The sequence below is a fragment of the Xylaria bambusicola genome, assembly GCF_022495145.1.
Source record: "Xylaria bambusicola strain CBS 139988 unplaced genomic scaffold F5B22scaffold_32, whole genome shotgun sequence".
Lineage (NCBI taxonomy): Eukaryota > Fungi > Ascomycota > Sordariomycetes > Xylariales > Xylariaceae > Xylaria > Xylaria bambusicola.
Window position 1 is genome coordinate 344,378 of NW_025953585.1, and position 18,970 is coordinate 363,347.

The window sequence follows — 18,970 nt, forward strand, 5'->3', positions numbered from 1 at the left end:
TTACTCGCTATAGGCTATGTATTCTCTTTTCACGTGCGTGCTTGTCTGAGTACAAAAGTTGCCACGGACATAGAGTTATTATATGTACGTGTTACCTAGCATGAACCCCGAGCATTACTACTGTAGGATTGAGATTCGGTTCGTCGGATGGTGTAGCCGCGGCCATAGTTCGCCGTTCAAGAATCATCGTGCCAAGCAGCCAGCTTACCATCAGATAGAGTAGCAAGCCGATAAGGTGTACAGTAGCATTGTGTCCCATGAATCTCGCCTCTTCACTATTGACTGTGCCAGCTCATTATCTGCGGGCAGAGTTCTTATTCATTCGGTTCAGTTCGCCGAGACTCGTCTTGACCTTATTCCGATCTTTTGTGTCCATGTACTCAATCGATCTTGCTGCACACTCTCTCATTCACACGCCATCGTCTCCTTTCCCTCAGCTTCGGCAACGATCCTATGAAATATGGTTGAGCAAGTCTGTTGTGCTTGTGGCGACTTCCGTCGCCGATATGTTCCAATGCTGACGCATAGGCCTAGAACGAGAGGACCAATGTGGGGGGTGAAGTTAGGAAGTCCTGTCTAACATTGGCCCAAAAAAAGCATCTGGCTGGCACAGTTGATGGGAATTATAGGAACCAATGCTTCTCGCTATCCCTCCAAACCAATGGTTGTGAACAGTCGTTTATGGGCGCGCAAACCAATGTGTTTATGGACGATGGCAATTGAATCGAAACGCCCAAGGTTCCAAAGCCCATCTGTTGTATAATACGAATGCTGAGACACAACATGTGGCGAGTATGCGCAGCTTCAGCTGCAACCGATTCGCAACCATTCAGTTATACTAGAACAGCGCTACAAGATATATCTGAAGCCAGGAACAATGATTTCCGAATCATGAGCAACTGTGCCTCCGGACTCAGCAGCCGCCTCACGCTCTGCTAGTTTCTTATTATCACGTTGCAACACCAATCTCGTGACCAAGGCAAGAACTGCGCACAAGAATGCGACACCAGCTGTAGCAGCGCCGCCAGGAAGGTATCGAGGCCCATCAGAAGCCGGGTACATGTAGCTGCCGTAAATGTTTGCTACGTTACCGATCAGGTTGGCAAACGATATGCATGCACTGCGCTTCACGAGCGGACGGGGAAAGCTGTTGGCCACCCAGGCAAGGATAATCTGATAAGATGTGACGGCGCCAATAGGCAAGAGGAAGAGCTGCGAAAATGGGATAGTTAGTGATGGCTAGGTAGAGCAGGTCAAATGAATGCGGCAATGGATATCCTGTGAGACTGGAAGACGGGGAAGACAAGGGGACTTACGGCAAGAAAGCGTGCTCCTGTGTTGAGAGTGGACACCGCGATGATGTTTCCAATAACAGATATCAGCATCAAGCAGATGATGTGAATGCCGCGGTCGTTGAAACGACTCGATGTGTAAGTGACAACTAGGGAGACGAGGAAGGTGGCGATCCAGACGGGCGCAGTCAGGAGCAAAGTGATGGTTGTTCCATACCCGAGAGTCTGAACAATGCTAGGGAAAAAATATTGGAAGGCTTGCGATAGAATGGAAACGTGCTGAAGAAGTGTGAAAAGGTATAGTTTGGGATCCTTAAAGGCTAGTTTGACTCCCTCCTTGACTGAGGTTGAGTTAGCAAGATCGGCCTCTCCAGTATCTTCAATCAGCCGCCATTGAGCATACGCTTGCTCCTCAGGGGTCAGCCACTTCGTATTTGTAGGGTAGTTGGGCAAGATAAAGCCAGCGAGGATGGCAGCCGCGATAGTGATAGTCCCTTCGATGATGAAGAGCCAACGCCTACGATGGATTTATTCAGCATAAGGGACAATGTGAACTTATTGTTGCCGTGAATTGTGAGACTCACCATCCGGAGATGCCGTGTGCACCGCTCAAGTTCGTCAGAACACCAGCGCCAATGAAACCACCGAAGGCATTGGCTAATGCACTGCCTGAATAAAACCAGGCAACTCTGTGAGCCATCTCACTACGGGTATACCAACTCGACATCAGGAAGATCTAGTGCGAAGGCATGTGATTAGTCCAGTCTACAGTGATAAGTATACGAAACTTGTCCGCTTTAAGGAGACTGGGCTTCTTACTGCTCCTGGAAAGAATGGCGCTTCTGCGAAGCCTAAAAAGAAGCGAGCGGCCACGAGACCGCCAAAAGAATGAGTAGCTGCTTGTGCAGTGGAAATAATTCCCCACACGGTCATTGCAATGCTGAGGTATAGTGATGGCTTCACTCGAGTGAGCATTAGGTTGGAAGGGAGCTGCATTAGGATATAGCCCACGAACAAGATGCTCGTCGCCAGGTTGAAGTCGGTTCCTGACATTCCTAGATCTTGCTCCAGGGTCCCCAGACGAGCTTGTGACAAGTTACTGCCACCAACCAGTCAGACTCGGCGTGTGTCCTAAAAGGAGAGAGGGTGTCGTCTTACTTTCTATCAAGGAAGTTGAGGAGATACATCAACACCAGCAGCGGCAGCAGATGCCAGTCTACCTTTCTCATCAGCTGCTTATGCATGCTTCGGTGCCACTCTACATCGGCCTCTTTAAAGCGTCGAAATTGGGTGATCTGCTCCTCGTCCACGCCCTTGCTTCTAGCGGCCTCCTCGATGATGTCCTCTCTGTGCTGTACCGCCTCCTTGTCATAATTGGCCGCACCGAGAGGCTCGTGGGCCTTGGAGTTGTCCATCCTAACTATGTGATGGATGATCTGCCGATGGTATAGACGCAGGTCGTAACTTTGGAGTTTGCACAGCGATTCTGGATAACAATGCTTGAGTTTACAAACTAACACCACTCTTTATAGCTGTTGACGAGTTTTCTAGTGACGGTCTTTTATCTTTCGATGTTTGCTTCGTCCTGTATAAATAGCGGTAAGTAAAGAAGCAAACAACACCTCCGCAAAAGCTGGTGTGGGGTGAACGTCTTGGATGAGGAGAGACGGAGCCCCCAACGTGGGGAAGACCTCTTGACTTTGTGGGGGTGAAGTGTTAAGATCCGGGGTAATAATACCCGAGATCGATCGTCCATATTGGCATATCTATTTAATTCCTATGTCATTGCTGTTAGCAAGTATAGCCGACCTTTCTGAAAGAGGTGCTGTTGCCTCAGTTCGAGAATGCGAGTATGGCGGTTATCATTCAAGCTCACCTGCTGGAATAGTCACCAAACTGCCAGTAGAATGTTGTCCCCCCCCTCCTTATTTTGGTTGGAGGTTTCCCAGTATGCAGCACATTCTAGACTCATGTCAACGGATCATAAGTAGAAATCTACTAGTCTAGCCAACACCTCATGCTTAGTAGCTCCACGGCAAGTTGAATGCTTTTATGTTCAACATCGTGACCGCTCACCTATCGGTGGTGGTGCTGTATGCTTCCTATACTTTATAGGTAATACAAACACTGCATCTAAACATGCCCAGAAGAGCCACGTTCTAGCTAGTTGTCAGCCGACTATAGAACTTGCCTAGAGACTTGTCCAATGCAAAGCACACAAGATCCGGCTACTGGCATCGGGTACTGTTATGTGAGCTCATGGAAATGTGTTTATCAGGTAGTAGGGGCTGTTAGTTGGAGATTAGATCATCGACGACAGAACCCTGCTACGTTCCTACAACCACACAAAAAAGTGTTAAAAAGAAAGCCTCAGTACCATTGAACCGTCTCCTCATTCATCTTGCCCTCCTTTTCCAGCTGTGCCAGAAGTACCTTAATACGCGCAACGAGCGCCTTGCCATACTCTGGACCTACGGGTGGAGTAGCCTTGGTGAGGTCTGGGCGTAGCCATGGAATGGGCTTGATGCCTGCCGCAGCCTCCATCATCACAGCGGTATCACCATCGTCGAAAGCCGCGCCTAGAATGACGGCGACTGGCGGTTTAGAGTAATCTTTGCTGCCCAGTCTAGAGTCTGATGGCGGTTGCTGGTCCCCCCTTAAAATGGCGGGGATCTGCACGGCACCACTTGCCGGGGACATCACAAAATGAATAACTATATACACATTAAATTGAGTTCTCGAAATTCGTTAATAGACGGATGGTAGGAGGGGGTTTTGGGTAGAGCATGTGGTGTTATACTGACCATCGTACTCGGGCTTTAGGGTGGCAATCACGCCTTGGCCGATTTGTTCTGTTTTGCCACATAGAATGACTGGTGCACCCATCTTGCTAAATGGGCGACGACTAAGAGGTCGACGAAAATAGACTGTTGGGGGAATTCGCGCTACAACGCTCCGAGTTGAGTGAACGGCAAGCATTTAGTTCGTAGATTCACGGTGGACTGAAGAAGACAAAGAAGCTAAAGCTGAGAATGTGTCCACTGCATCGTGGAGGCGGTCTAGATGTACTATCTCTCACATGATAAGATCAACAGGAGTGATTCACTAAAGGTGGTCCCACAGCTACGTGCTACGTGCCAAATGTGAAGGGTGCCAAGATCAGCTGTTGGCATTAGGCAATTTACCAGAGCTGTGTGAGCATATGGCAGACGTGATTGCGAAATCGACTATGATGTTGGCACAAGTCCACTCGTCAAGCAGCCGGCTAATTGAACAGAGATGATATCTAAGCAGAAAGCTGATTATAACGAGTATGTATATATGACTGTCCCCGGGGTCGTATAATAATCTTGTCGATTGAAACTTACGCCATTCACAGTTAGATTGCCACACGTGGAACGTCACGACACAAGCGCAGGCCAGAACCACTCATTTTTATCTCTCGTTCAGCTCGCTAGATAGGCATCAAATAGTTTCCTGTGATATCATCTATCCACCTTACAGTTCATCATGTGCCCGAGTTTTGTCTTGCCTTCTCTGTCCATCCCACGGTTTTACCTTCCCTTGTACAATGTCCATCACAAAAGCACCAACAGTCTCAGGGGTTATATCCGCCCCTGAGGGATAGGGGAAGGTCTGACCAACCCTCGGATTTTGAACTGACAGGGCAGGAAATTCGCCAGCCGCCAAACCAAGCGGCGCTGCGAAGTCTGCGTACTCATCACCATCTACCGTCACGAAGCTGAGATATTCTTTATACATTTTCGCAACCGGCCTCATCTTATTGACGTATGCTTCCCTCTCGTTCGATGACATGGCAAAGAAGAATACCAACGACTTTCCAGACTATAATATCTCAATTAGTTAGGCCAACTTGACAGCAGTCTCTCTGCTCGTTGGTAGGGGCGCTTTCTGACACGCACCTGGAGATAATCCAGCTCGTTAGCTCGCGTGAACTCGCCAATCAATGGCGCTATGCAACTTTGGGTCAGCTTAGTGATTGCGTCGATAGCCGTCAAGTCAGATAAGGTAAACTTCTGCTCGTCCCTGTTGTTGTAGCACTCGACGCTTGTAGTACCCGCCGTATCTACGAGTCCGAATGACGCTCGATCCTCGAACTGGGATGCAACTGCCCTAAGTGCAGTTGCGATGTGCTCGTCGCGAGGGTTTACATGCGCGATTAGCACCGTATCATCAATCGATTGGAAACTGGCTGTCGTTTCGTCATCTAATATTGTAACGGTGGGACGTTGAGCTCTCCGAAGGAATGAGGAAATCCTGAGAAACGTTTGGTATGGTGTTCTCCACGAGGTAACAGGAGGTCTGCTGTACGTACGCTGAAGCCTTCCTCGGCCCTCGATAGGATATGGTATAACCATGTCCGTCGAAAAATCGCAACGCAGGGTACGATATTACACCAAATTCGTCGCACAACATTGAGTTAGTTGAGCAATCGATACTCATTAGCGATCTATGTGATTTGGCGACCGATGTCCATTCTGGTTCTAGAATTTGGCTTCCGGCGCTATGTTTTGGTTAGCATTATAGGTAATACCTGATGTTAGAGCAACGGAAAACCCACGATGAGGGCTGTTATCCCCAATATGACGAGTTAGTAAGAATGTTGCTACAAAGTCATACAACACATACGTGTATAACTATGTTTTCGACCGCTGTCAGTATGTTCCTCTAGAGGGCATCATAAGCTGACTTACATGCGACCAGCGCATGATTATGTCCTGAAATGCCGCGACGAAGGTCTTGTTCACTGGTGTGCTCCCAAGCTGAACACTTGAAGACAAGAATAGAGGCTGATAGGAGATATGCTTGAGGCTTCATGTTGAAATCTCGAGCCTTTAACTTGTCGTCATTTATCGCTGTCCCCGCCGATGCCGTTAGTTTATATGTAGTGAAAGAGCGATGTAGACTACCCAATTGTTTGAAATATAACTTCCACCATCTGGGCACGGAGTGTGGGGAGTTGAGGGGCAGCTCAAGCAGAGCTCGAGTAAGTAAGCAACGCTACCCTACAACTTGACAATCCCAATTCAGGGGTTCTCCTGCAGGGGCCACAAGCGCCGCGACCCAAGAAGATCAGACGTACGGCGGCATGACGATCCCTGCACTTGCATCGGGACTGGGATTAGAGGCAGCTAAAACATGCGGTTACCGTGCGTTGGGACGATGGTTCGTGAATAATACCAAACGGTAGGATTTTGGTGCACAGCAGTGCTCCTGACGTTTCACTCCTGCAGCTCATCCCCCGTGTGTTGCGCTGGTAATTGAACAAGTTGCACAGTTGCTGCTACGAGATGACTCTCATCACTTTATCTTCATGTAAAAAAAAAACCAAGTTCTCAATTATAGACTCATTGAAAAGTTGAGCGTAGGTGTCGAGATGGGTCTTCTCAAATCATTATCATACACGATATTTGCTGCCGCCATCACCGGCGCACACAGCCAACCTGATCAAAGTGCATCATGTCAACATCCAGCATACCACAACTACATGGTATCGACATCACCGCTCGTAATCTACCTCGAAAACTTCCTGACACCACAAGAGCAAAAGCATCTACAAATAATCACGTAAGTCTGTCAGCTCAGCGACACAGGATTCTCTAGTACACTATACGCTAACAACCCGTTGTAGAAAAGATACATTCTCACGCTCAGGCGTTTCTGACCAAGCTGGTGTCCAAGGACAGCGGGAAACACGGACTTCGCAGTCAACCAACGTCGAGCGCGACGACATAGTCCGCTGCATCGAGGAGCGCGCACTCTTGTTTCAGGGCTTCGACACGCCCCGAACACATCTCGAGCCACTGCAGCTAGTGAAGTACGGCACAGGCGAGCGCTATCATTTCCACACGGACTGGTTCACGAACGCGGCGCAGGCGTCGTCTGCCGTAGGCGGCAACAGGCAAAGCTCATTCTTCGCCTATGTTTCCGCCGAGAACATCACGGGTGGCGGGACAAACTTCCCAATGGTGAAGGCGCCGCACCATGCGAGGTGGTGTGATTTCATAGACTGCGACGAGCCGTGGGAAAACGGCGTCACGTTCCGCCCGATAGTGGGAAATGCCGTCTTCTGGTCGAACTTGCTCGACGATGGCACCGGAGACCAGCGAACGCTACACGCTGGTCTCCCGGTGACGAGTGGCTCGAAGATAGGGATGAACATTTGGACCCGACAGGGGGCATTGAGTGAGGATATTCGGGGTAAAGACTGAGATATCTAGAATGGTTTTATGGCTTGATACTGAGGCAGGCAAGATATAATAAAGACAGGTGTCCCACGTCGGTATACAAATCAAGATCTTTCCGTGCTTAGTATACTACCGTATCGCATTCCGAAACGAAGTAATCGACGCTGTTTCACCAGCAGAGGCCCGTATAATCTAACCAAAGCTCTCTACCAGCGTTCACCGTCAGATCGCTGATATCATCACTGTCACATGTCATATACTGAGCGAGCCAGATAGCGTCGTTCATCTGGTCGAATACAACTATGTCAAGCATCAGCTTCTCGACCACATACAACAATAACAAAATGGTGATGATAGATGGAAGCATACTATACGCAGCCCGGATGAAACTATTCCCCAGCACCCAGCTCGCAACCCCCAGATCCGCAGGCTGGACGCCCAAGGCGCAATAAGTATCGAAATCGACAATAAAGTCGGCATAGCTGACGCGAATAACCATGTTGCCTCGATTGAACCCGAAGCTCACGAAGCCATCCTCGGATCGCAGTTCACAGTTCACATAATACACACCCTCTTCATCAATCCAGGCATTAAGCGCCTGCGCCACGGCCGCAACGAGGTCCGCGTCGAGATATGTAAAGGTTGACCCAGTGTCGATCAGCATCGTCCGGGCAAAATCGTCGCTGGTCAGCGTAACCTCAGACTGGCCGGGTCGAGTGAACCCAAACGAGGTTAAGTTGATCGAGTACCTTGGGTTGCGGAAAGAAAAAGCCTTAGTCACAAAACTGCCACACCCATCTCCGCTGGGGAGAATATAAGGGGTATCACTCACCCTACCTGGTGAAGCTGATCCTTCTGATCGGACGGGTTGGGCCATATCTGCACTGGCTCAAGATAGCCGCGGTACTTCCAGCGATTGACGCCTCCGAAGACGATACTACCTAGTGCAGCAAATACCCAATATCAATCACCAGCGTTTGCGGGTTTCAAAGTAAGAGAGAGTACCAACATACCAGACTGCAGAGATCCGTTCCCCTGCATCCCCACCTCGAGACTGAAGATAGGCACTTCGATATACGCGAGCTGGACCAACTGGTCCAGCAGCGTGGGATACGCTGTATTCCATCGCATCCCGTACGACACCCCGAGGATCCCCGCCCACAGATATGTGCTCCAGATATTGACGCCTATCCGCGAGCGCGGGAGAGGCAGCTCTGTATAGACATAGTAGGTTAAATTAGACAGCCAAAAGCAAAGGCAGCAAGCAAACACCATAGATAGATCTGTACTCTGCCACATAGGAAGTTAAGGAAAAGGGGCGTCCAACGTACTGTCCTGCCCGACGTAAATAGTATCATTATACCACGAACCCTCCATATATCCCGTTCCAAACTGGGCAGCGAAGTATTTATCCAGAGCGAGCGCTGTGATCGACGCACTCGTGTCATAATGCCCGTACTTCCGACACGCGTCAGGGTCCGCGGCGCGAACGCAATCCGGGTCCACGAACGTCGTGGACGAGCCCGTGTCTAGTATCAGCGAGATTCTCTGCTGCGGAGTCCCGATCTCGACTACATTATCCAACAAATGGTTCGTTAGTTCTAGAGCATTCAAAGCTTGAAAGAGCAAATGCGAGAACGAGAACGAGAACGAGACGGACGGACGGTCCAACATGTACACGGTTCCGACGCCGAACCCAGCCAATCCCTCCCTCTGCCACGCCGGCGCAACGCGCGATGAGTCGCGGTCCGACGTGTTCACCGAGTACAGGATCTGCGACTGCAGCGCCGCGCTGATGTGTCGTGAGCCAGTACCATCAATGCGCTCCAAGCTCTTATTCGATTTGTCGATGCGTGTAAGATCTGGTCGAGAGTAGCTCGGCAGAATGAATCCCACGACAGACGAACAAATGAGAAATATGTGAAGGACCAGCTTGCCCTGCATGATATTCTTTCCTGCACCGAAAGACAAAAATCAAGAATAATGTATTTCCAGACCCTCGCGAACCCCTCCAGGATTTCACTAGAAGCGCGAGACAAGCTTGACTGGAGGATATATAGACAGACGACCACGCAGCATCGCCATGGGCTTCGCATGAAGGTGAAAGGGATCCAAACAGCCCACCCCCCTTCCTTAATATGTAGAATGCAGGGCCTCGAGCATCTAAGAGAATGCGCAGTCAGGACATCCAGAACGCAATGAGCTCATACTTACCTTTTCCCACCTTACGTACCCCGTCATCACGATATTACCACTACTCGAGCTCATGCTTAATGCGGCGCGGACTTTACCCGCAAGTGGTTCATCGCGCGCGTGATGATAGAAAAGACGGATAAATAACAACCTCCCCCCCAAACATATATAAGCAAGTCATCTTAAGTAAGTAGGTATGGGGGTTTGTTAGTGAACATCTACCTATTCACAAACGTAATGAAAATAAGAGGAGCTCGTTGAATACTATAGTTGAAACCTGAAAAACTCGCTCGCTCAAGCGTGCTGCCGATCATAGATATGGATCTTCAGTAGCTTTCCAGTCCAGGCGCGTGTAAGTCGAATATACCCGCAATATAGACTCTCCGCACAAATATGGGACTAAACCTAGACTTGTTATGACTGGAATACCTCAAGGTGTAGTTGGTCAAAGCATCGTGGCAGCGGCTGATTCACTTAAGATACCGGCCCGTCACACTATGAGCACAATCCAAATGAGACACAGGGGTGAAACGATCAGATACTTTTTTATATTGACGGTTCAATCCCCTGGGGAAGCGATTAGGTATCTCGCAATGCACCCCGTTTTCCGCTATGATGACCATCTCGCCCATACTCTTCTGCCCTAACTCCACGTTGCAGCCGACCCTCGTTCTAAGCAATACTAATTCCGCCCTCGGATCAAGTCACTCGCCCGAGCAAATCGAAATGCGCAATACAATAGCGAAGAGACACGCATTTAAAAGACAATTCTGTCGAGTATACAATCCATTACCCGCCGCCGTCTCTCTTCATATTCATCACTAGGCCACACGGCTGCACGGCAAACGAATAAGTCCAACCAGCGCCAAAAGAAATAGAAAATAGTGAGAAATAAGCATAAAATTCAATCAATACGTAATAGGTTCCGTCAACATCATGGTTTCGTTCTTCGTGTCCAGTCTGCTGATACTAAGTTGGCAACTGCCATGACGACCCCAGATTTTGTTCTGCCGTAGTGACAATCATTAGCAGAGTCGTCTTGGTGTTGTAATAGCCAACCGGTACCGCAATTTCCGTCTTTAATTGATGCGCATATGCGTCATAACAGCGTGGCCATCGTCAAGGGGGTTTCCTGGTTCCGTTTCCAAGCCCCATGGGGAGAGCGGTGCAGAAACCGGGAACGTCCCGAGGGTATAGCTGTGAAATCATCAAGCCGTAAATGGTCGCCCATGAATTGTTGTATATTGTATCCAGAGATGGTACGCTTACCGGGTCATCATCAGAGGCTATCGTGGCATAAAATGAAGAGGATCGTATACTGCCTTCCATCTGCTTCCGTAAATAACTTGCGAGCTCCCTCACAAAGCCACATCTCCATTTGTATCAGGTGGACTTTCAGCGTGGGCGAAAAAGCAGATAATAATGCGCGTGGTGTATAAAGAAGCACCGCAAACCAGTTATCATATTACAAAATGGTCGAAAGCCAACGCCGTAGAACGGAAAGAACTGTCCGTTCGGTAAAATGCCGATAATTAGACAAAGTCATCTGACCCAAATGGCGGAGAAGGGAGATGTGGCAAATGAGATCTGATCCGGGGAGCAGGCTGTAACTCTATATCGTAAAATCATCGTCTCGTTGGTGCGCCTTTCGCGCAAAGGTCGAGATGAAAAGCATCATGACCGTGGGTAACTTGCAAATACATCTCAAGCGTGTCTCCATATGGCATTCTTGATATCAATCCCCAGACATCAGAAGTCGTCATACAATCCTAAGTGGAGTGGCTCGCGTGTACAGCGGGAAGCAAGGTTTTCTAAATATTGAAATGGACCAATGCGCTACTGCAGCCCTCGTTGAGCTGTGGATTGGGGCATTTAGCATGGCAAATTAATGGAACCGGGGATTTCCAGAGTTACGACCAGCATCAGAAGAGTCTATAAACCCACACAAGATCAGTACAGGAAGAGGTCATGAAGAAAATAGCAAGTCTCTGGATGGCTTACCGCTGCTTCGTTGCATGTGGCCACGACCGCGGGCTGAGAATCCAGAGCTTGGCTCTCCCCATTCTGGACCACGAGGTTGTCTTTCGGGAGCGTTACGACTGGCTCCATTTGCGCCTGGGCGTTGACTTCCAATAGCACCTGGAGTGCTTCGCAAATGTGAGCCACTCGAGTCGTAGCCGAGACCTAATGAGTTCATATTGGATGCCAACAAGGCATCTGTGCTGGAAGCAGCATTATGCGCAGTGGTGGGAGTTAGATTTGGAGGTGTTGTGAGCGATGTCTGGGAGAAGTCACCATAGCGAGCCCCCAGCCCATTGCCAAGACCAGCATAACTGGAACCTGAAGGCGCAGGACTAGGACTGTGAGCTCGAAGATCCGCAAAGCTCTTTGCAGCACGGAGATTGTTGGGTATGCTGTGTTCTGGGCTGCCAGGGAGCTCTAATGTAGGGTTCTGTCGGCCAAGAGTGTGGTATGCACTTGAACCTATGCGAGATTCTGCGAAATCGAAAGTAGCAGCACGGCTCAGTCCTCGCCTGTGGTCCTCCCAAGATACATTAGGAAACTGGTTCTGATTGTGCACAGGGGGTGAATTTTCCGATCGTTTCTGAACCTGGATCTGCCTGTTGTGCGCCTCGCCCACAGATTTATGCTCCAAACCCATATTATGAGCCAAGATATGTATCTGGCGACGCTGCTCCGGAGCAACCTCAGCAGGGAATATGTGAATTTCGCGAGTTGGATCGTTCTTGAAGATGGTTAACTGAGTATAGAAGTCTAAGGTTGCGGGATCGTTTAGATCTACGTCACCTAGAATGATGAGTTAGTATACAGGACTAATCAGGCGCAAATAAGAATTGTCGACGTACGTAAAGGGGAATTATTCGGCTGCTGCTTAACGCTGACACCAAGAGCCTGTAGAGCGCTTTGCTGGTGCATGGGAAGTGGCGCGCGATGTTGCTCCTCAAGCTGTCCACGTTTCTCCCTCTTCTCCCTATCGATCCTGTCACGCTCGTCCTGCGGCAGCATCTTCTTGTACTCAACGCGAAGCTTCCGACCCATAACTTCTAGCCCGTTCATCTTCTGGATCACAATAGCTGTGTCCTCTGGGGTGGAGAAATTGGCGAAGGCAAGACCCCTGAAGACTCCCTTGTCAAAGTGGTAGTTAAAAGCGTAGGGCTGTGGAAGGTTCATGGAGACCATTAGACCTTGCAGTATCTCTTTTCTGCATTGGAACTGGATGTTTTTTATGACGATGGCGGTGGGGATTAATTGTTCAGCATCGGCGGAAGCAGGGGTTGTCATCATGCCGCGGGCATCGGCTGCCATGCCTGGTATGTCATGTTCGTTGCCGTTCATGCCCATGCTAGGATCGAACATCTGGGACATGGGCGGCTGCATACCTAGATTCGCCTGGTCGGTCCAGGTCTAATAAACACATTGTTAGACACTGACAATGCCAGGGAGATGTGTGAGCAAGAAGAGAAGGGCTACTTACAGATGGCAACGCAGCGCGTCGGTTAACAGCTCTACCACCCAGCCGGCTATTGCCATTCATAGGACCATTCATAGTGGCTATCCCTCCATTGTACCCCCAAGTCTGGCTGTTATCGAGCATGTACCCAGGGTGCATTCCGTTTGGATTTAAACGCTCGAATCTCTGTGCAGCCTCGAATGGCGAAGTTCCTCCAAGCCGGTCATCGTGACCGTAGGCGCCGACATGGTGGTTGTGGGAATCTAATGGACGCTGACCTTGGCGATTTCCTCCCAAACCCGAGGACAGGCCAACAGTCGCGTATCCTTGCCTCATCGATCCCGGTGAACGCGCAGCGGTCGCAGAATAATCATAGTACATGTCTCCTCGGTTCATCTTTGTGCGGGCGGAGCGGGTGTAGGGATAGGATGGGATGGGTACACCGGCTATGGGTGACCAGCGGTCTGCTACAGCTGTTTTGTCGGAGCTAGGCGGCACTGAAGGAAGGGTAAGCGATCTGGTGTGCAAAGATAGCGCGTACGGGTGTAGCGATATTCAGAGGATAGCCGAGTCCGCTGAATTTCGACTTGTAGCTGGTGTCCAACCGATGACAGATTTTTAATGGGGATAAATCTGGAGGTTGTGAGAACTGGGTGAAAGCCGACAACGGATGGTGTCGCGTGGTTGAGAGCGACAGCACGACTGAAGCAACAGCGACAGCGACAGCGACAGAGACAATAGCAGCAGCAGCGACAAAGGGCTTAGGACGTGGGAGTGTCGATCGGGAGGTAGGGTGTGGAATGGAGGTTGGTGGGATGGAGATGGAGAAGGCTGGTTGGCTGATGCGAGGGTTAGTCAGGTAGGAGAAGAAGAGATTGGCTGGGCGGTCAGACGCAGGAAAGGGAAAGAAGAGAGCTTAGGTGTAGGTCAGGCTACCTAGGTAGGTAGGTAGCAGTAGGCAAGTACCTATGGAGTCTCGGTATGGAGTCTTTGTATGGAGGGAATCTTAAGTGCTAGGACCTACCTGGGTGCTGTATGTAAGGCGGTAGCTTAGATTGATGGAGATTGATGGAGATTGATGGTGTGGGCTGTAGGTAGGAGGCATGTAGTATCAGGCCGTTCACGGCTCACGAGCCAAGGACTGCTCACTCATGCAAGGATGGGAAATGTTCTGTGAACGTCTTGTGGCCGAGGCAAGAGATTATGTGCGCCCAGGAGCAAATAGCAAATGAGAATGATAATGAGAATGGAGGAAAAGGGGGCGACGAGGAATGGGAAAAGAACGGACAACGGGACGGACACAACCCTCCAGCAAACAACAGGAACAACAATAGGCACAACAACAGCACAGCACAACACAAAAGGTGTCTGTGATGAGGATGGGAAGAGGAGAGAATGGGCCTCTTGTCCAAGGCCTTGGGTATATCCTATTAATCCTAGTGATCCTGTTGCTGTGCCGGGGCAGAGCAAGCAAAGCAGCGCAGGAGAGAATTTTTGCTCTCCTGTTTGGCTTCGCCGTTGCTGGACAAGGCAGCCAGCCAGCCAGCCAGGCGGGCAGTGGAGAAGGGAAAGATTTTAGCGCACCACAGCGCAGCTCAGGCTTCACCTAGACTAACCTACTGTAGGTAGTTAGGTAGATTGCTTGCTTGAATACCTAGACAGACCTAGAAGACGGAGCGGACGCCAGATGAGAGATGGGAACAAGATGGAGATGGGAAATGGGAGAGCGGGACACGTGCAGGGAAGATACCCTGTACCCGGACTGTAGCGTGTGTGTGTGTGTGTGTGTATATGTATGTACCTATGCGACGCTAGTCAGGTACTTTATAAGTGAGTAAGGTAGAATCTTGGCCTTGAGGTACTTGCACATAACATGCTCGTAACTTTCAATCTTAGATCTGATATACAGTAGGAACATACCTACTAGATCATTGAGTTGAGCTTGAAGCAGAGAGCTAAGCAAATATCTATACAAATGGGTGTAGTAGCAGAATAGAAGTTGTTGATAGGCAGGTATATACGTGGCTATTATTATACTAAGTAGGTAGGTAGATAGGTAAAAGATTCTTGGTGTTGCAAGCATGAAAAGGAGGGGAAGCCCAGGGATGATGGATGATGAGGGGGGGAGAGAAGAACCAAAACTAAGTATGAGAATAAATCAAAAAGTTAGAGATAATCGTCACCAAGACTTCAACACCGCTACTCAGCCAGTCTGATAATCGATGGAAGAACTCTTGCGGTCAGACGAGTCAGGAATAAATATGCTATGCTGGCTCTGTGCTTCTTATCCCGGCGGTGCTTCGTGTTCTCTACTTTCTTATCCTATGAGAAGCAGTATCGCGATGCTTCTTCGAAGCTTGACCCCCCCCTAGGTAGGCTCTCTTGATTTATTCTGCTTTTTTTTACTACTTTGTATTTGATTTGTTTATTTTTCGTTCTCATTCTCTACTTTTTTTCTTTTTCTGCCTCTGTCCGCCCGCCCCCTTTTATGGACCTATCTAAGTATAAGACTACAAGTACCAACTTACCTACCTGCTGTAAGATACATACTCGAAGGTCTGGCAGATAGCATCTGTGTCAGAGAAAAGGCTGCCAGCTAAATCCTAACATCCCTCATAGAGCCTGCAAGATAGTCTTCAGGTCAGGGTTTGTGGTATTAGATTCTACTTTTATGGTACCTACATATATGTATGTAGGTAGGTACTTAACACCTACAATCGGTACAAACTATTACCAGTCGAGCCCACGAGACATCGTGCTGTCTGTCTACCGATAAATAAAGTATATTTGAACCCAATTCGCTCCAGGAAATGTAGACCACTTACGCACCACCAGGAGTACTACGTAAGTAGTCGCATGATCATCAAAGAAGAACGTACACATTCGTCAACTATCCAATCGTGTCCCTCCCTTCCCCGGACTCCAGCTCGGTCGATCATGATGCAGATGAAACGAAACACCGCAGGCCACCCACCTATCTGACCTACCTACCTATAGTACTGTATGTCGCCGTCCAAGTACGTGTACCCCGATGTGCCGAATACCTACCTACATGTAGATGGTGGCGGCGGCCCGTTCGATCTGGTCACGCCGCTACGTACTATGTATAGCTTCGATCGAATCTACGGGCTGTCAGGGCGGCAGAGGCTAAAATGGCTGCAAATGAAATCGCTGACCAATAAGTTTCGTTGCACTGCTCAGGCTTCTCGCCCAGACATTTGTCTATGTACATACACACTTATGGGTACCGGAAAGACCCAGAGATGCTGAAGTTGTTAGGAATAAGGGGGTGGCAAGGCAGCGGGAAGAGCTGATTCGATGCACTCGCGCGCTGTTCTCGTCAATTCAGGTGTCCCTGGATTCGCTATTCGCTTAGTACCGACTTAGCGACTTTAGTATTATATCGAACCTGCCCAGTAAGCGTCTTGGTCGGTAGACTGTATCGATCAAGGCTCGTCAAAGCACTGGCCTTTTTTTCTGTATCTAGTATTATTTCCCCTGTCGGGACCACCAGGCAGGAAAAGCTGTCGGTGAAGTCTGTGGTGAGATAACCCTGATACCGTAGGTACTTTTTCGAGTTTAGGGCGAAGGACCCAGCAGTATTAGTGTTGGCCGGATCAGAAGCCGGGACAGTAGACGCGCTAGAAAACCAGAAGAGCCACCACAACTCTTTCTTCCAAGTGCAAATAAGGATCAAGTCACCGTTACCGCCAGAGACGGTCAGCTACTTAAGTAATACGGGTATATATAAGACAGATACCTCCCGCCTCCCTACAGGCCGACCGCGGTAGCGTGCTTGCGATATTGCGGCAGGTACTCGGCCGAGTGACGATAAATACTTGAACAAATATAAAAAACTCCTTGCCTCCGGCGAAGCCGTTGGCTGTTACTCAAGTCTTACGAAAGTTATATGTACAGTGCCGACTACAGTGTGTGGGGAAATCTAGGTTTCTCGGCCCGTGTCTCGTTTGTTCACGCTCGGGTTACCTGATATTGTAATATGTAGGCAGTGAAAGAGCATCGAAAACTGCTCCGGTGGTCAGGTCTACTTGAAATACGTGGGGGATGCGTGCTACCTATCAAAGGTAATAGATAATAAATGCTACCTTGAGTGAGACACTGCTGGCTGCTAGATCATGTGAAAATGTGATGTGTACTATGCAAAGCGCTCAACTGTGTCCGATGGCATACATTTCCCACTCTAGTTATATCTAGGTACAACATATACTCACAGAATGAGGGAAAGTGGTAGGTATCCTACTTGGCAGCTGTGAATCGTTGACCTACCTGTACAAGAGAGAGGTAGCCCGAACAGACCCGACCTTTAAGGGAGAGACTGCGCGAGCACTGTGTCACGATGGTTTTGAGACGACTTCTAACTAAAATGCACTAAGCCCTTCCCGTGCTCTGCCTTATAAAATCTAAGGTGAAGATTTGGCCCTTTACCTTAAGAAAGACTCACTATGTAGATAGTTAGGCACCTAGGTATGATCAAGTGACGATAAATTCGTAGATACTACCCTCACTTCCCTCATGAATTTCCGCGATTCTTACTATTAAGCGCCAGGAACGAGGCAAAGGGGTCGAGCTCTCCCGAGCAACTACCAACGGAAGCGCTTACATCAAGTCAGAATAAGCACTTCAATAGACAATTCTGAACCGAATCTCAGTACATGATACTCGTAGGCACCTTGTTAGGTAGTACTGCATATATGTATGCAAGGACTCAGCAATGACTCCCATTTCTGGGCCATATCAATCAAACAGCCAATACAATGCGACATTCCAGACTTCCAGAGTAGTACTTGGAAAACAAATAGCATACACATCTTGCCAACAAGGGCGGCCTGCATTCCACGATTCCTAAGCAGCAAATCAAGTCATGCCGTTTCGCGGTGCCGAGGCGAATCAAACATCATCGGTTCGCCTATTGATCTGCAGTGCATTACGCTGTGGGCACATGATGCCGGCATCTACACACGGTCTCAAGAGTCACGACATGTACCGCCTCCATATATTACGTTGGTTGCAGATGACACTCTTACCAGGTAATATCCTATCTTACCTGAACAATACGTACATGTAGTGATGATATGGAGGCACCTCTTTGCTTTGCTTATCTGAAAAATGTCATGCGCGAGATAGCAAGCCGTTAACAGACAAATATATCTAGCTTAACAGAGGCGAAATCTCTGGGAAAATGCGACTTGTTATACATGTTGGTCCAAGCGACAACGGTGAACTCACCCCTTCTAATAGCCTATGCAGTACATGTACACGGGCAGTGCTTGAAGTCGCGGTATGTTACGTAGCATTACATTGCCATACAATGACAATGAGCAACGAGCCATGAGATCTCAGAAACACACGGACCGCGTAATCAAGTCGTGTGCACCGCAACGAGCGAACAGAGAGCGAAGAACCGCCACTCTCAAGCTCCAGAGGATTAGCACAATCTCCTCGTTCAAAACATTGGCCCTACCAACGGAGTGAGTATTGCTACCAACTCGCTCGGTGCTCTCAGCCAACGCCAAGGAACACAAAATATTTCTTTTTTTGGTCCTAGACGCTGCTGGGAAACTAAAACGGCCCGACACCACCAACATGTATGTAGGTGCTCCCTTATCACCAACGTCAGAGTTGGAAGATCTCTGGTCTCAATAGATGTCCCAACTTTTGTCTAAGAACAGCCTCAACTAGGTCGGTACTAACGAAGTAGGTAAGGTGCCATTGTAGCTCAGCCATGTGCGCTAGTCCGGGCCAGAGAGGTCAGAAATGCAACCTAACGGCTGCGGCCAAGAGCA

The 18,970-nt window shown here is 49.1% G+C and overlaps 6 protein-coding genes across 6 annotated transcripts; 1 reads left to right on the plus strand and 5 right to left on the minus strand.

Annotated features, from left to right (window-relative positions):
• Positions 1-685: 685 nt before the first annotated feature.
• On the minus strand, positions 686-2,992 carry F5B22DRAFT_289248 (allantoate permease). The gene is made up of 5 exons (XM_047970390.1): positions 2,451-2,992; positions 2,112-2,391; positions 1,877-2,028; positions 1,317-1,809; positions 686-1,212 (listed from the first exon to the last, which is right to left on the minus strand). Exons 1-5 carry the CDS (start codon positions 2,705-2,707, stop codon positions 850-852), a joined length of 1,545 nt encoding a protein of 514 aa, XP_047829199.1. The 5' UTR covers positions 2,708-2,992; the 3' UTR covers positions 686-849.
• Positions 2,993-3,662: 670 nt separating this feature from the next.
• Positions 3,663-4,178, minus strand: F5B22DRAFT_637499 (uncharacterized protein; the record flags this gene model as incomplete). The annotated part of the gene is made up of 2 exons (XM_047977448.1): positions 3,663-4,006; positions 4,097-4,178. The coding sequence occupies 2 exons, from the start codon at positions 4,176-4,178 to the stop codon at positions 3,663-3,665; spliced, it is 426 nt and encodes a 141-aa protein (XP_047829200.1).
• Positions 4,179-4,505: 327 nt separating this feature from the next.
• F5B22DRAFT_613743 (uncharacterized protein) lies at positions 4,506-6,274 on the minus strand. The gene is made up of 7 exons (XM_047975426.1): positions 6,008-6,274; positions 5,943-5,950; positions 5,875-5,882; positions 5,629-5,817; positions 5,216-5,570; positions 4,672-5,138; positions 4,506-4,603 (listed from the first exon to the last, which is right to left on the minus strand). The coding sequence occupies exons 1-6, from the start codon at positions 6,129-6,131 to the stop codon at positions 4,791-4,793; spliced, it is 1,032 nt and encodes a 343-aa protein (XP_047829201.1). The 5' UTR covers positions 6,132-6,274; the 3' UTR covers positions 4,506-4,603; positions 4,672-4,790.
• A 242-nt stretch (positions 6,275-6,516) lies between these two features.
• On the plus strand, positions 6,517-7,598 carry F5B22DRAFT_289329 (2OG-Fe(II) oxygenase superfamily protein). Its single transcript, XM_047970391.1, has 2 exons — positions 6,517-6,881; positions 6,946-7,598. Exons 1-2 carry the CDS (start codon positions 6,691-6,693, stop codon positions 7,523-7,525), a joined length of 771 nt encoding a protein of 256 aa, XP_047829202.1. The 5' UTR covers positions 6,517-6,690; the 3' UTR covers positions 7,526-7,598.
• Positions 7,599-7,670: 72 nt separating this feature from the next.
• F5B22DRAFT_648267 (aspartic peptidase domain-containing protein) lies at positions 7,671-9,445 on the minus strand (the record flags this gene model as incomplete). The annotated part of the gene is made up of 5 exons (XM_047978998.1): positions 7,671-7,801; positions 7,871-8,250; positions 8,334-8,442; positions 8,515-8,715; positions 8,833-9,445. The coding sequence occupies 5 exons, from the start codon at positions 9,443-9,445 to the stop codon at positions 7,671-7,673; spliced, it is 1,434 nt and encodes a 477-aa protein (XP_047829203.1).
• A 1,951-nt stretch (positions 9,446-11,396) lies between these two features.
• F5B22DRAFT_657552 (uncharacterized protein) lies at positions 11,397-13,562 on the minus strand (the record flags this gene model as incomplete). Its single annotated transcript, XM_047980054.1, has 3 exons — positions 11,397-12,502; positions 12,562-13,120; positions 13,191-13,562. The coding sequence occupies 3 exons, from the start codon at positions 13,560-13,562 to the stop codon at positions 11,661-11,663; spliced, it is 1,773 nt and encodes a 590-aa protein (XP_047829204.1). The 3' UTR covers positions 11,397-11,660.
• Between the last annotated feature and the right edge of the window lie 5,408 nt (positions 13,563-18,970).